The following is a 17,816-nucleotide window of genomic DNA, read 5'->3' as shown; positions in this document are numbered from 1 at the left end:
TGAGAGACTGATAAAAGTCATACAGAAAACAATTACTTCAAGTTATTGCTGCTAAAAGGGGCTCTTGCAAGCAACTGAATCATAGGGTGTATATGTTTGTCACCCATGGCTTCTCCATTGTGGCGTCATGCGTCATCAGTGTAATATGTCATGTGTTGTTTTTCATCTGAGGTTGTATTTGCCTATTTTTTTTAGACCTTTTAACAACCAGATGATTTTTTATTATGTCCTGATACATAAACCATATAATTTAAAAGGGTGTCCTTCCTTTTTCAAATGATAGACAGATAGATAGTCTTGTGTCTGCCTCCTTTTATCACAAATGTTATTTAAAGCTCATCCTTGTTTTTTATTTAAAAATAAATATTAATTATGTATTTGTCTTTTCTTTGTATAGAGTATTTGATACAGTCCTATTGTCTCTTGATGCTTAATTTAATAAGTTTTTTTTCTTTAACAAATTTAAAGAAACAAATTTAGCCTACTGTTGTTGCCATGCCAATAAACAAAGCACATAACTGGGCTCAGTGGGCTGATAATGAGTAGAGAAAGAATATGCACATTTCGCCTTTAAATTCAGTCAACAACCATGTAAAGAGTGCCTTCACAGATTCAAATCTCTCTTCACACCTTTTAATCTTATACCAGTGTGTTTTAATGCCCCCCACTGCGCGTTCAGATGAACTTTTCTCGAGTTCTCGAGCCACTCCCAAACACACCTGATAACACTGACTGCTGGGAATCCGCCATCATCCTCCTCCTCCTCCTCCTCATTGACCTCACGGGAAAAACCGAAACTCCTCCTAAACACTTCACGAACTCTTCCATTTATTACTCGAACGGGCTCTTTTAGTCAAGTTTTAGTGGATTATATCGTTTGGCTATTGTTTAGCCGCTGGGAGGGATTAAACACGCGAAAAAACTTTACAACAGTATTTTAAAAGTCTCATCCCTCCATTTTGAATCTGACAGGAATTTCAAACAGTCTGGTGAGTAGAGTTTGCCTTTGTCTAGGTAGTTTAAATGGCATTATTTTCATTAATAACTCACAGAAAAGTAAATTTGCCTCATAACTGGTTCAGTATGTGTCTATATTGTGAATATAAGAGACAAAATGCGGAATTTGAGTGTGTGGCTACACTGTTAGCTCGTTTCCCAACTTCATGGAATGTTTGGGATATTTCTCTGTCGTTTCACATTTCACTGAATTAACACCCGTTTTTTTTTTCTTGTAAACGTCTTGTTAATTACCCTTTGACGAATTTAGAATCGTAACGAAAGGACAAAAAAGTTGATAACTTCTTAAAGTATTAAACAGAAGCTATCCTGGAAACTTTGGTGGGAATGCTAACGTTAGTTGTTAGCCGTTAGCTGCACGTCTCGTATCAGGACAAATGTGTCGGGAGTTTTATTCTTGAATGTGTTTTTGATCAACAGGCCATTGAAATGTTATCGTATGCGTTTTGTGGATGGTTGACTATTTTAAATCGCCTATGATTATAGGTTTAGGCGTTTGAGAAATATAAAATCCATACGAGGAGTTTAGGGCTCCGCCTAAACCACAAACTAGGGATCAGGCCCTTCCTGTGAGTTCTGCCCTTCGCAGTTTAATGATACAGGATTCAGACAGTATGTTGTTGTCTACTGAAATAATGTGTTGTCTACCAAATGTACAATACTTATGATTAAAGTACAACCTGATAATATTTCTCTCTAAGCCTGATGTAACGTTAACATTAATAATGTACAGTTACAGTCAGCTGGTCATTATGGAAGGGAAGTGAAAGTACATTATCCCGTTTTTTTCACGTCTAAGTTACTCACCAAATGAATAATTACTTGGACAGATTTGAATTTATTTTAATAAGTTTACATGTACATTCTCAACGTTGTCGCAAAGGAAAATGTTACTTAAAATGTACAAAAATATTGTGACATAAGAGTGGGCGAGTCCGAGGTGTGACGCAATACATGAAAGTAGCACCGGTTTCGGTTACCCGGATGATTTTTTTTGTGTGAAAAACTCACAAGATTGTTCTTCAACAGAAATAGAAAATTTTCCAGTTAAACACCAATTAACATATCTCTGTGTAGTAATTTGTAAAAATGGAGGAGTCAGTTAAATTTTGAACCAATTATTGAGAAAACAAAGAAATATAGTTTGTGGTTAATGAGGCGATATATCAATATTTGGAAGGGTATTATTGTCAAAGAGGAAAGATCTGTACACATCTTTATCATTTGACGTGCCTACTTTAACATTATTTGGAGAAAAAAAAGATTTTTTTTATTTATATAAAAAAAAGGAGGTAATTTGTAACCCTAAAGAGGGAACTCTGTCTTAGATTATAGTCCACTTAATGACACTTTCAAAACTAAATGGTTGATGGAGTTAATGAAGAATAGAGAAAGTCTATGGAATGCATTTCCTAATTATTATTTAATACTCTTGTGGGTATACACTCTTTGTGGAAGTGTATTTTTTCTGTTGACCAAAATTCCTGTTAAATTGGCCAGTTTTCACAGACAAGCCGTGCTGCCATGGAAATTGTTTTTTATATATATATAAACCATATTTTTAAAAAATCAGTTACCATCTAAACCAAGAGACTTTGTTGTTGTTCTTGATGGACTTTCAAATGTGATATTGAATCTATCTATCTATCTATCTATCTATCTATCTATCTATCTATCTATCTATCTATCTATCTATCTATCTATCTGTTTTAAAAATAAATTCCCCTACATAGAAAATGTAGGCCTATATTGTATATTTACAGCTGGAACCTGACTAAATGGAATGCAAAGAATGCTATTTGATGTTTTAAAGTACACAAGCTTGTGTTCCTCCAAGTTTTTTTTTTTTTTTGATGGTAACAAACCAATTCTATCTAAGTAGCAATATTTTCCACCAAATTGAGCCTGAATTTGTGAAAAATTATTCTCATTTATTTTTAGTGTAATTTTTTTATTTATTATTAAAGTACTTGTGTATTATTCAGTTTTCTTAGGCCAAAGAATGTCCTAACTTTTTGTAGGACACATTTGAATTCAAAGGTTTTATTCGCAATGTGTTGGTCATGCAACACTGACCTCGCCCATTTTGTCTGCATTCCCTGACCTATATAGCAAACAATGTCCATTTAGTGTGGCTGTCTAGTGCAGACAGACCCCTGCAACAACAGCAGAGCCCTCAGGGTAGGCTGATTATCCCTGTCCTTCAGTGCAAGATTGCTGATCAATACAACTGTGGTCACTGTTTGAATAGAAAATAAGAGTGGGCAACAGAGCTACTCAGACGGCATGAGTATGAGTTTTGGTTAACAGTGTGGAATATTTACATCATTAGTATTTGCGTACGCAACGTGAGTCTGTCATGTGACATTTGATTTGCTAAAAGACATAGCCCCAGGCTGCTTATTTGTCTCACCACCCTTTTTAATCCATTGATTGCTTTTTCTCTCCTCAGAAACATGACTAGCATTAACACAGCAAACATCAACTTCAAATGGGATCCCAAGAGCCTGGAGATCCGCACACTGGCGGTGGAAAGACTGCTCGAGCCCTTGGTTACCCAGGTCAGGCTGCTTTTTCAGTTTTCACACTCAGTTGCTGTATTAATCACCAAAAATCACAGTTTTCCTTATTTTTTTTTGCATTGTTTGCAGGTCACCACACTTGTGAACTCCAGCAACAAAGGCCCATCCAACAAGAAGAAGGGGCGCTCCAAGAAGGCTCATGTTCTGGCAGCCTCTGTAGAGACAGCAACCCTGAACTTCCTGGAGAAAGGCGAGAAGATTGCTAAAGAGAGCCAGTTCTTAAAGGACGAGCTGACTGCAGCGGTGGAGGATGTCCGTAAGCAAGGTAAGCAAAAAAGAGAAGGCTGCTAACTAGGGCTGGGTTGAGAATATAGATTAATCAGTTTGATGAACTGTTATCAATTCTTAAATTCCAATATCAGTCTTATATTCTATGCTGTTTTCTGGTGATGTGTGAACAAAACTTAACTAAACATTATTTGTAGCGCACCAACATCCAATTATCGCAATAAGCTTTATGCTGTTACTTTTGATGTGAAACACAGTTTCAGCTTTCAAATTCTGTCAATTGCATAATAAATTCACTTGTTCTATGCGCATGTGACCTGATCATCTTCTCCCCTTTTCTACTAGTTCTAGCACAAAAGAAATATGAATAACATTTGAAGGTTTATTGAAACAAACAGTACAACTTACTGATTATGTCTCATGTAATCACTCCTTTGGTTTTAACCACGTAAAGATCTCAATACAACAGCTTGTAAATAACATGTCGCACATTACATTTATCTCAGGAAAGCCATTCAATGTCCATAGCTTGATTGTTAGCTATATACAAAATTACATTTAGCTAAATATTTGCACTATATTACATGTTAATTGTAATTTTATTTAACCTGTTAGTGATATCTTGTATACGATATCGGATAGAAAATTGTATCGCATTACGAGCTTGTGAATCAGTATCGAATCGATTTGTGAAATCTGTGTTAACACAGTCTTGGTGATAACACTGTTAAAAGAGTTAAAAAGTGGCTGCTGCCATTGAAACTATTACAAGAAATTTGAAATATCCTAATTTAAATAATGGCTTTAATGAGTGGTTTCATTTCCTGTTTTTATTATCTGTCTGTGCTTATCTGCATGACTGGATGGATTTTTGAATTAAGAGGGCTTGGCTTGTACTATCAGAGTTGCTGCTATCATGCAATGGAGTGTATACTTCCTCCAAGACTGTTGTTCTCCATATCCCCTCATTCAATCTCATGTTGTTTGTTCTCATTACAGAACATCTCTGCCGTGTCTTCTTGCAGAAAGAGGATAGGGAAGGCAGGTTAATAGAAGGGTTTAACCCTGTCAAATTGCACAACGACTCATTTATTCATGTCTTGTTTGCCATGCATTTTTGATTAAAAATCCTGCTGATATTGATTTGCGGACCCCGCTACACTCTAGTTAGTGCACATTTTTGTTTGACTCATTTAAATAAGATGCGATAGCCTCATCATATCAGCATGAGTTTGGAGGCCTTCATTTTACGGTGCAAAGTAAATTTTCCTGCCATTTTTGACACCTATGCTAACTAATTCTAGGTATATGGCTATGCTACCTGTGCTAAGAAGGGATTGTCACTTTCATTAGTGAACAGCTTGACTTGCTGTGCTGATCCATCAAGATATTTTTTATTTATGCTCGGTTGCCAAAGATGTGAAAAGAAGCACAAAACTTGCATATTTACTCAGAGTCTGCCAGTTGTCAAGGGTGATGTCAGATGTGAAGTGAGACTTAATGTAAAGTCTGTTGCCTTCTGTTGGCATGTGACAAATAGCCTGTAACCATGAAGTCATCACCATACATCCTCATCGAAGTGAATGGCTGACATGAGCTTCTCGACTTGGAATGCCCCCTTCTTCTGGAATTAGTGTGGCATGTCGTACTTCTGAGATGCAGATGGAAGACTCAACCCACTTATTACTTGTTGGAATAACATCTTTGTCAGTTTCAGACTCGGCACTCAGTGTTTATTGGCTTAGTTTAGGCTGTAAAATCTGTCAAGCGCCGGCCAGCACACTGCTGTGATGCCGGGGAATGTCACTTTGGTTTTGGTATGCTGTCATTGGCTGTGGAATCCAGACACTGTTGCACGCTGGTGCCAGAGACTGTCAGCTATGCAGTTTTGCTCGACCATGCATGGTTCGACTGATAATGCCACCATTGAGTGGAGTGAAAGCTTCCCTAGATTGAAAAGAGATCCTGGTACCCAGCTGTGGCTTACCAGCTGTTCTGCAAGCCGGGCAAATGTAATCGTTGCGTAATGCACGTTAGAAACCACTGGATCCTTGAACGATTTTCTCCCTAACAGCTCCAGAGTTGTCTGCTGCATGTATATGTGCAACATTAGCATGTCTTCTGGGTGGAGTGTGTCTTATTTAGTAGGGCTGTGAAACGATTAATCGCGATTAATCGCATCCAAAATAAAAGTTTGTGTTCACATAATATATGTGTGTGTGTGCTGTGCATAATTATTTTGTATATATAAATACACACACATGCATGTATATATTTAAGAAATATTTGCTTAAATATACTGTATATATATTATATATAATTTGTATTATAAATAAATATACATATTTTATATATAAATAACAAATTTTTCTTAAATATTTACATGCATGTGTGTGTATTTATATATACAAAATAATTATGCACAGCACACACACATATATTATGTGAACACAAACTTTTATTTTGGATGCGATTAATCGTTTCACAGCCCTATTATTTAGAAACTGATTTTGATTGCTTCGCACCTTTCCAACGGGGCAATGAAGGATGCTGGGAATGAGAATGCTGTTCGCCTTCCCTGCAAGGTATCTGGATGCTCATTGTGTCTTCTTTACACCTCCACTTTCAACATTTCATCACAAGCTACTGTGGTCCTCTTGTGAGCGCTACCTTATAAGTGATAGATGTGAGTTTATTATGGGTGCACTGATCACTATCAGGCCCGTGAAAATGGTCTTATTGATTGCGCCCTCTGGAAGGAATGACAGTCTCTGAGTCCTTAGTTCTCCTGGCTTTTTGTGTGGTCTATGGTTAGATGAATCTTTTTTTTTAAGTGATGGGCAAAAATAGAAAGGGTCTTTGAGCTATCATTCAGCGTCTGTGGAAACCACCACTTGCGCAATAAACCAGAAAATCTTGTTTTTTAGATTGCCATCATTCTGTGAGACTTGCTTCCTGTTACCAGGGAACTCTGCACATTTTTCCAAACATCAACAAAGGAAAGAATGAGACCCCCCCTCCTGAGCACATAGCTCTTACTCAGTGCCTCATCAAATAGATTTTTCTCTCTTTTCATTGAGTCAATTTCAGTTCAGGCTAGTTATGAACTTGGCCATTACTTGCGCTCTTGGCTGCTTTCATTGCAAGCTTTTTTATTTTTATGCTTGACTTGAGTGGGATGCGGAGATCTGCATGATTGTGTTCAGTTTCATTTGTCGACACATTCGAAAAAACAACCAGAGACTCTGTCCAATGTGAGGCTTGTGGTTGTATGACTGCGCTCATTCATTTCGGTATTTTAAGCTGCTGTTAAAATGCTCTGTTTTAACGCGTTGAAAAGGTTTCAACATGAACCAACTGGGATGTGAAGCAAGCGATGACCCTTTCGCAGGCACATCAGATAAGACATCAGTGTTATCCCGGGGACTCGACCTTCACTGAAAGAACTCGTTTGGTGTGCTAGCACGTGTCAGAGAGCACTGGCTATGAGCAGACATGAATCGTGCTTTTGCTTTCACCACAGTGTTTCACTGCTTCTGAATTTCCTCTCGATCTAGCATTTCACAAAATGACATCCTAATGCAATTAACCCGTCACCCCCTAACCACTGGCATTTATCCTCGAACATGAACACCCGCTGCTCTGGTGATTAGCTCTATATTTCACCTTGTTAGTTGTTCTTGTGTGTAATGGTTGGCTCTGTTCTTATGACAGACCGTGGGGTAGCTGAATCAGACCTATCGCTTGAATTGTTGGTTTAATTGTTGGGGGGGCAGAAAAAGTAGCAAAAATGAATACAAAATAAAAATACAAATAAAGAGAAATGTTTTTGGGTAGGTCTAACAGTGTTCAGAAATACTACAGAAACTGAATAAAGTAATCAAATGTAAAATAACACTGATAGACTTTTCGTCCTGACTAAATTAAATACATAGGCTATTAATTCTGATTCCTTACAATTAAAGCTATCTTTTGTTGTTTTGACGACAACATTAATGACAGACGCATATGGCTGCTGTCACTTTTAGAGCTAGTGCACGGATCCATTACGGTTTCATTATTCTGTTGTCACACTGTCAGCGTTTTATGCTTAACCCTCTGGGGTGTAGGGCTGGGACGGTATGGATTTTTTCTTACCGCGGTTGAAAAGCAAGAAATTCCCGCGGTATTGCGGTAAACTGCTTTAAACCGCTTTAAACCTCAACCCCCCTCCCCACCCTCCCCCAGTTTTTTTTTTTCTGCGACGTTGCGGCTGGAACAACAAAGTGTGTCAATGATAATCTCAGGTAGTGTTTGTGCTTTATTTAATGTTAAAAGCATGCAATGTGACTTTGAGTATTGTTTAGTGCTCCAGCTTTGTAGCTGTAAAAGCAACAATGGATAATTCACCTCAGATCTTGAAATTAAACGAATGGAAACAATGTTCAAATTGTGAACATACAAGTGTATTCTTTGACAAATATTGTTTTAGTAACTCAGTAGCCTATGTATTTTTAATAATGTTTAAATGGTGTAATATTTGTGAATTTGATTATGTAGTAGGGCTGCACGATTAATTGCAATAAAACCGCACGCGATTTGGCAAAGGCTGCGATTATTTTAAGCGCAGCTTGTCAGTGGAGTGCGGCTGATCGGTAGTAAACACTGCCCCATTTGAACACCAGAGGGCGCTCTCACGCAAACACGCTAAATATGCCCCGCCGCAGAAGTACAATAACGGCGTATCATTCCAGGAAATCCCTGTCGCTGTAGCTGAATAGTCAGAAGATTGAAACGCTTTGATTTAACATGACTTATAAATGCACGACTGCCTTATTCTGTGTCAGAAGCTCATCATCTCACAGAAGGAGGAGCTCAACTGTCCTTATGAAGTGAGTTTGGAGTAAATGCATGTTATTAAATGTTGCATGTTATTAAAACGAGGTTCATAAATGATTCTCGTGTTTGGAAAGATATTTGACTCGTGTTGTTTTTTTCAAATGCACGTTATAAGTGACTCAAACTCACAGTGCTTTCAGATGGAGCAGCGTTTACAGAGCCGTACATCAATGACAAACTGCGCATAAAAAATAATCGCAGCCTTTGCGATTTTAAAATCGCGATAAGCGATCTCGATTTAAGTGCGATTACATGGAAATTGCGATTAATCGTGCAGCCCTATTATGTAGCCTACTTATCCATTTTCTTGTGTGCCGTCAAGATTAGGCTACTCTCTGGTGCTGTGAGTGAGCACTTGCCGCGACTCCGCGAGGGTTGACAAATGCGGTCTTCACGTGAGAGAATTCTGTTAAATAAGCACGTGCAATTAAAAGCTGAGGTCCTGCTTTTACTTTTTTTATTTATTTACGGTGCGGCTTGGGCGCGGCGTCTGTCGAAAATAGACTAGGCGCCTATCTTTATCGAAGCGGCGCTGAGAGACGCTTCTGAAACGCTTCTTGTCGTGGCTGTTGTAAACACAAGCATTGACTAGAGTGGGCGCGATCAGCTCCGGTAGCCGCGTCGCAGCCGTAACACGCCACAGAGTGTAAATAAGGGGTTATAGTCAATAGCCTACGAATGGAATGTTATTATGTGTCATGAAACAACTTGCGAAAGGTCGGATTTGTTCCATCTTTTGATAAGTTTTGTTTAGAAAACCTTGAATCCATGTAAGACACAATGTTATTAGACACACTCCATGTCATTAGAATCAATGAATCCATGTCATGTCAATGTTTTTTTGTTTTTTTTTGCGCGGTGATGACGGTGACAAGCTCAGACCCGCGGTAGGCGTCACGTGATTGCGGTAATGCGGTAACCGTCCCAGCCCTACTGGGGTGTTTTCTGGGCCCTGGAGGTGTTCTGACATGCGCTGACATTTGTTCTTATTTCTGTTACTTGTGACATTTTCATGGCTAAAATCTGATTACACTGTATTCAGCACAAACTCTGCTACAATATGTCAGTGGCATGTATGTAAAAGTTTGTAGTTTTGAGATAATGACATTTATGCGTGGTTTGTGAAAAAAACAAAAACAATTGTCACTGAAATAAGGCCATGAAACCCATACTGATTATTTCTTCACACGACTTATATATTCCAGCATTGCAATCTTGACATCGCAGCCTGTTCAATATAACCATGGAGCTTCAGAGCTAAGGCGGAGCTACAGATTAGGTGTCCCTAAAGAACCCGCGTATCTAACAGTAGTTCCGCATTACATTAATTAATTTGCATGCGAGTTTTATTTATTTTTATACCGTGTATTCTCTGTGTATATTCATGCACCAAACTGTGACGCCCGTACCGTTTCGGTTCAATACGAATACATGTACCGTTCCACCCCTAATTATCATATGTCACTTCAAATGTTTCCATTCGTGATGACGTTATGAAATGAGATCGGAGTAAAAACATTAAGCCTAATGTTTGGTCCGTTTTACTTTTCAAATTATTTACTGAAGCGATTGAGCTGCTCCAAACTATGAAACATTGTTACCATATTATGTTTATCTACGTTTGAACAGATATCCACAAACACAGTATTTAACAGTAAACACAGGTCTAAACTAGGGATGTCAATTTTCACAAATTCCCATGATCGATCGTCATTTAAATTAACGATCAATTAATCGATTAATCGTTAGCCTTAATACTGCGATATGCGTCTACTGCAGTGGCTATGGCCACATCATGACAGGGTCTGCAAATGCTGCTCAGAACGCTATGTTCCTCACCAAATCAATGAGAAATATAAATAAAGGGCTAATAGGGTTGTAAAATGTTTCGATGTGATTGATAAATTAATTATTTAATAATCAAATATAACTACTAATACAACGTGTCACCAACGCCGCCTCATATGCGCTTAGAATGTGTGACTGTTGTGGACGCGCTCTTCCTGGAACGCGCTGAATGAATCTGCTACCGTTAAACTGGAGCACTTTGCTAGCACTTTATTTATCTAAAAGAAACGCATCCTATGAGATTAATCAGATATATTCAAAATAAACATAATATTACAAATTATATCTGCACAAAATGACGCAAATTCATGCACAAGTGAACTTGAACTAAGTTACGTGCCATTCATTCAGAACTAGTTACTCATGTTGTGGACGCGCTCTTCATGGAGCAACGCGACACGGCAACTAAACCCAAACAATTCACAATGTTTTATTACAATATTGTTATGTTATGTAATATTACAGTCCCAATAGTCATTATTAGTCGTGCACTGCCGTTTGAGCTGCGCGCGCTGAAGCTGACGCTTTACTACAGAGTTAATTCTTAACCAAATGCATCCAATGTGAGATAAATCAGATATAGATAGGCATACACAAAATAAACAGTATTACAACTTACATTTGCACAAAACAAAAGGCTGCGAATGCACACGCAAACTTCTAGTCATGATGAAGGTGTAAAATGGTCCCAAACATAACTCCGGCGCGCTCGCTTTACATGTTTCGCGGTTGAGCAGCGCGTACGCGCATGAAGACCTGCTTAATCGATGATCGATAAGTTGTATCGATTAAATGTATTATCGACAATTAATCGATCGTCGATTAATCGTTGACATCCCTAGTCTAAACATTATAATATTCAGCATATATCTAGCAACAGTTCAACTGCAATGTGAAGTTTATGCAAAAATAACATTAACTAATATAATTCAGAATACATTTCTTACCTTACATCTTTCTTGTTTTCAAATTGCGTTCTTCTTCTGAGGTAAATCCAATGTAAGCTGACTAAGCTCACAGTGTGTCTTCCAAACTCGCCGAAAAGCAGAGACTGATGAAGTTTGGTGTTTTGAGGTAATGTTCGCGTTCCTTAACGTGGAGATTTGCATGTCAATCTCTTTTGCGCACGTGGGCGTGGTCTATAATGAAAAATAATGAGCAGTCATATTAAAAATAATGAGCAAGGGTTTGAGAAACTGGACATTTTGGTGGTTTTATACAAATTACTTAAACAGAGAATATTTGTTTTCATTTTAAATCCGATCATTTAAAAGTACGCTCTTAAATGTCCATAAAGATATATGGCTCATTAATGTGTGACAAGTATTCACTGAGTTTTGTTTCAGTTTATAGACGTGCTCAAGAAAAAAAAGTTCACCGAGACGGAGAGGCAGAAAGCACACCCTGTTTATTTTCTTTATTTTACAAAAGCACAATGTCTTGATTGTAAGTGGACGCATACAGAAGTAGACCTCTCACAGATTCTTTTTTCATATTTCTTTTTTCTGTATGACCATAAATGACAGAGTAATTTAAGTTTGTTGTGCTACTATGTGAAGAAAATCCAGCAAAACGCGCCGGCGCCTTTACCGACCCCAGAGGGTTAAGACATAACCGACTGTTTGCGAGTATACTGCAAAGACCAAAATTGACACAATTTTGCAGGTTTTTTCCCGTTAAAGCGAAATAATCGCGAAAAATCACTTTTGTTAGCCGCGAGTTGTTTGTGAGGCGGCTTTACTGTATGTATGTGCGCAGAGAAAAACATCTCTCAGAGAGAGTACTCAATCTACAGAGTACAGGATAGTTTATAATCAATGAATGTTTAAACTGATCAGACTGGTAAGACTTCACAAGACGTGAAAATGATAAACTTTGGTTACGATGCACTGCTGACCCGATTGTGCAAGTGACAATTCCATCAAGTCCCGACTCCTAAACTCGAGAGTCTAGTATCGTCGCCTGCAGTGTTTGATGATTGCCTTGTGCAAGCCATTTTGAGAGAGAGCGAAGACGCAGCACCACTGAATCTCTCATGCTGTTTGTAAAATTACGTCTCGCAGAAAGTTTTAAAATGATTGATTTGATTTTATAATCTGTGTTGATTAATTTACTCATACAATCTACATGCTAAAGTGAATCAATGTTTGTGGGGGAATTTCCCGCATTATAAGTGGAAGACCTGCAGGAATTATTAAAATTATGCGCAATACCCGCAATCCCACGCCAAAATTCGAGCCCTGTATTTACTGGGTTTGTGTGGCCGGGTTGCCCCTAAAGAGCCTCTGTAGCAACATCTATATGTCGTGCTGAAGCGTGTTCATGTTGTCTCGCAAACGACCTTGCACTGTATTATCATTGTCAATTAATAGAGGCAGAATTTAATCAAATAACGGACAATAATTCATTGCATTTCAAAGGGTGGCTTTGGAAGTAATTGCATCATCAGATGTTGAGTTATGTCGTCTTCCACATTGGGACATTATCATTTCCTTGACCTTGCTGCTCTTGCATCATGAGGGATAAAGAACAAATTAAAACTAATTATGAGACTTTGTGTATAAATCTTTTTCTGTAGGAGAATCCATGAAGATGGCCTCAGGAGAGTTTGCAGAGGATCCCTGTTCTTCAGTTAAGAGAGGCAATATGGTCCGTGCTGCACGTGCCCTTCTTTCTGCTGTCACTCATCTTCTTGTACTGGCGGACATGGCTGATGTGTACCAGCTTCTGCTTCAGCTCAAACTGGTGAGACACATGCACACATTTTTACTCCTTGAAGAATTGACCTATGGCTAAGCCATGCCCCCAAACACGATGAGCCAATCACAGTGCGCATAGCTAACCCAATACACTCGGACATTCTCTGCTTCCACGTCCGTTGAAATGCATTGCAGTTAGTCAGTTTTTATGTTTTTTCTTGTCATTTTAAGTTTAAAATGGTCAAACGGTGTGCATGGGGTACATGCAACTCTGACACTAGGTATCCCGAGAGGCTGGGTGACGGTGTGTATTTTTTACCCTTTTCCAAGCCACATCTCAACCGAGATAAGTGTCTGCTCTGGATTAAGTTATGCGGTAGACCGCAACACCAACTAAACGTGGATAAATTAAACAAGGATGTTTGTTAACAGATGTTTAGCGAAGCCTAGTATGCTGCTTTAACAGAAGAAAAATGTAGCTATGCTAATACAGAGTTTTAAGCTAGGTTTAGATAAAAAATAAGCTAGTAGCAATTACCATAGCATATTTTACAAGTCGCGTCAAGTTAGATTAATAAATTGAAAGTAATAATAATACATTAATAAATTGAAAGTAAATCACACTTCTTACCCTGCAGTGCATGAACAATGCTGATCCTCTATCTTGTTGTCTGAGATGGTGATGGCAACGAGATGCGGTTTATCACGTTTACACTGTGACCTGTACATTTTTGCCTGGAGCTGAAGCTTTTCATCGACCTTCTCAACAATAAAATTATTAATATAACCTTCCAATGCATAGTTAAGGCCCTTTAAGTGACTTAATAATTTAATAATCTATAGATTATTATCTATAGAATAATTTAAGATTTAATAATCTTTCTGTCTCCAAAAATCATCAATTGCCTCCTGTGAAATGCCTCCTACTGTGACAGCTGCCATAGCGCCTGTCACCGAATGTTGACTGTATGTCTGAGTTAGTGGAGGGGGTGTGGCTTAGCCATAGGTCAATTGTTTGACCTAAAAGTGAAACAAAATATCATTTTCTCAATATCACATACACTACTGTTTAAAAGTTTAGTTTCAGTATGCTTTTTTTTTAATAAAGAATTTAATATTTTTATTCTGCAAGGATGTATTAAATCGCTGAAAAGTGACAGTAAAGACATTTATAATGATGTAATCAATTTCTGTTTCAAATAAATGCTGTCCTTTTAAAATTCGAAGCTCCGATGCGGAAAATATTAACGAAATCGCGGAATCCAGTCACAAATGGAACTTGCTGTATTTCTTTTTATAGCACCCTTCATTATCTCTAGCCCTCGTCAGTCTCTGATTCTGAGGAAATAGCTAAAGCCGAAGGGAGTACCATAGGGAACTGGCTCTGGTCCAGAAGGCTGAGTAAAGGATAAACAAAGACACCCGAGTTTTGTCCTATTTACCCCCTTCATCATCTGTGCTGGTGTCAGTACTTTTATTGCCCTCAGGCTTTATTGCCTAACTCTTATTGAACTTCCTCCAGCAGTAATTACATGCACAGCAAACACTGTTACTGTGTGTGAAATAAACACTTCATATAAAAAAGAAAACACTGCATGTTCCAAGCCTTACTGTAGCCTTCACTTTGTCTCATACGCCTAGATTTTAATTTAGATTTGTTTGCATTTAGTCTATATGTTGTTGGTACAAACTAGATTACATTCACTTTCTGTTTCTGCAAGCAACGTGTTGAATCGCACTGTAGAGAGGCCTTCTCACGTTTGTGAATTAATTAATTTGACCATGCTGGCAGGGCTGTGAAAAACATCCCTCTGAGATTTCATTGGAAATGTATGATAAAGTATGATATTTTTTTAGTGTTACAATTTGATTTTTATGCCAGTGTTTCTAACGTAAAGTTTGCGACGGACGTATGTGCAAGTAGAAGCAGAAGCCTTCTTGTAAAAGAGTAGGCGCTGTTTTTCTTGCTTTTTTTTTTTCTTCATTGAATTGTTCTGTAAGTTCAGCTTGAATGATCAAATTAAGCTTTTTGAGTATGCTTGTGTGACCATGAAATTATTTCTTTTGTCTTATTTTGACTAATGTACTAATGATTTGTCTAATGCATTTTGTTGAATTAATTAGAATAAACTATGAAAGGGGAAATCATGATAGAGTTGCACATTATTATTTGCCATTTTTCTTTTTCTTTTACTGTTGTGGTTGAATGAGGTGCAGGGATCACAAATTGAATGTAGGGGGCATTTTCTGGCTCATTGGTTATGTCACTGATCATTTTTCAGTACAATAATTTCACATTGATGCCTGCCAGTCCTTTCTGTTCTCTTTTAATAAATATTCATGTCACCTAAAGGACCTTAATAGTTTTAATAGTTTTATGATGAGTAACGAATACAAAGCCAGCAGGATGAACATATATATGAATTTCAGATGTCACACTTAATATATGGTCTAAAATAAATATAATGAGAGACATTAAGGCTTCTTTTCTTTAACGTCATATTGTACTTGACTCCACAGGTGGAGGAGAGCCTGATGAAGGTGCGTAATGCCGGCACTGAGCAGGACCTGGGTATTCAGTACAAAGCTCTGAAACCGGAGGTGGACAGACTGAATGTGATGGCGGCCAAGAGGCAGCAGGTAAAATGCAGCCACTCCTCGCACCCAATGTTAAGAGATCTAATTTCAGTCAGGAATGTACTAGGGCATTTATATATAAATATATAAATAAATAAATAAATACATAAATAAATAAATATACTTTTTTTTTTTTTAGGAAGATCTAATAAAATAAAAAAGCTGTCAAAAGTACACACCACCATATGCATAAAACATGAGCAAAAAAACTATTTAATTGCAGCCGATACCGATTACCGTTTTGTCATCATTCAAGCTTTTTATAACTAATTAAACTCTCTGTTGAATGTTTTTTTTTTTTTTAATTTTTATAAGTAATACCACAGTAATATTTACAGTAATGCTGTAGATTGTTTTAAAGGGGACCTACTGTGCAAAATTCAGTTTTACATGACAAATCCACCCAGTGCCTTAATTTTTTTTTTTTTATCCCCATAAATCATAAGCACTGTGTCAGAACAAGCCGTTCACAGATTCAGGCCCCTCCCACAACTGTTGACGAACTCTGCCATTTTAGCATAGACCCGCCCTGACTGAGCTGTACACAGTCCGCCATTGTTTCGACACCAGAGTAGGTGTAGACAAGAACTTCTAAGCGATTGAGGTGTTTTGTTGTTGGATGTAAGAATGAACATAGCAGTCGTCATTTACTCCCGACATCTGAGCTGCTGGAGACACAGTGGATTACTTTTGTTTTTGAAGGGAATGCGACCCCCAATATAATATAATTTAATTTTTTTCTTGGATCCTGCTTTAAAGGTTCGCAGTCTTTATATTACAGAAAGTGTGCATAGTCCACTTTTTTTATTTAATACTGTAAAGCTGCTTGCTTTAAAACAATTTATTGTAGAAAGTGCTATAGAAATAAACGTGACGTGACTGGAGTGCTGAATTGCAGAGCTCGTGCGAATATATCCACATCGCTATAATCAGATTTCTTTAGAGTGGAAGCAGTGGTCCACACTTTAAGCTCTGAACAACGCGGCAGGAGCTGGTTTAATTCTATCATCTTGTGAGCTGGGATTGCTAATGCTAACGCTAGTGATGCACCCTTGCGCTTCTCCCCGTCACAGTTCATGTTCTGAGATTACACTGCTATCTAGCGGTCGGGTTTAAACCGAACACAAAGCCACTGACACGAATCTTGGATGTAAACAAATACACACTGACACAGTTTTGAGAAATCTATACAGTATCGCCAAACATAATATTGTGATATTTATGTGTATTGATATTTTCTTACACCCCTAGGATATACTGACTTTAAATATCATCACTTCCTCCGCCCACATGTGGAACGAGGAGCTATGTAGCTCTGGTTGAGGATTTTAGGCGTATAACCACAAACAATCATCTTAGTACCGGTCTGGGAGGGGGAAGCACGAGTGGATTGGAGCAGTTAGAGTGACAAAATGCATTTAAATGAAATGAGAATTGGGTCTTTGGGATTTTTTTGGGCTTATCAGGTTAAGCGGTAGTCGTCAGTGATGGATTTCAGGATGAATTTTCCAGGTGAGCTCACTCATTAATAGAATGAGCAGTGTTTCTCTATTTGAGAGAGATTATAGTATCTTGACAATGCTAATTATTTCTCAGTTTGAATATAGTTTAGCTGTTCATTTTATTTATTCAGTGTGAATTATTATTATTATTATTTTTTTTTTTTCTCTCATGCTACACTGAGCAAGTTTAAAGTTTTGTGAATCATGCGCGCTGCAATACAACACTTTCACTTGCGTTTTGGGACAGCTGACGGAAAGCTAACTTGCCCACGTCTTTTCAAACCTTGCCTATTCAAACATCCAAGCGATTTTATATCATTCAGTAGTATATGGGAGCTCTTCATTCATACCAACAACACACACACTGTTAGTGTGTTAGTGTTACGCCTGTTAGTTTTGGGCATGTTGATTGAGATGTTGATTAT

The 17,816-nt window shown here is 37.9% G+C and overlaps 1 protein-coding gene across 1 annotated transcript in view; it reads left to right on the top strand.

The window, feature by feature from the left end:
• Positions 1-533: 533 nt before the first annotated feature.
• Positions 534-17,816, top strand: part of ctnna1 (catenin (cadherin-associated protein), alpha 1) — a 124,210-nt gene continuing 106,927 nt past the window's right edge. Inside the window, exons 1-5 of the mRNA XM_084430288.1 lie at positions 534-989; positions 3,470-3,578; positions 3,669-3,864; positions 13,132-13,298; positions 15,773-15,892. Of these exons, the coding sequence (XP_084286414.1) occupies positions 3,474-3,578; positions 3,669-3,864; positions 13,132-13,298; positions 15,773-15,892 (588 nt within the window). The 5' untranslated portion in view covers positions 534-989; positions 3,470-3,473. The remainder of the gene's footprint in view (positions 990-3,469; positions 3,579-3,668; positions 3,865-13,131; positions 13,299-15,772; positions 15,893-17,816) is intronic.

This window comes from Rutilus rutilus (genome assembly GCF_951802725.1).
Source record: "Rutilus rutilus genome assembly, chromosome: 14".
In the NCBI taxonomy this organism is placed as follows: domain Eukaryota; kingdom Metazoa; phylum Chordata; class Actinopteri; order Cypriniformes; family Leuciscidae; genus Rutilus; species Rutilus rutilus.
Note: the sequence above shows the minus strand (reverse complement) of the source record. Positions and strands in the feature narration are given on the sequence as shown.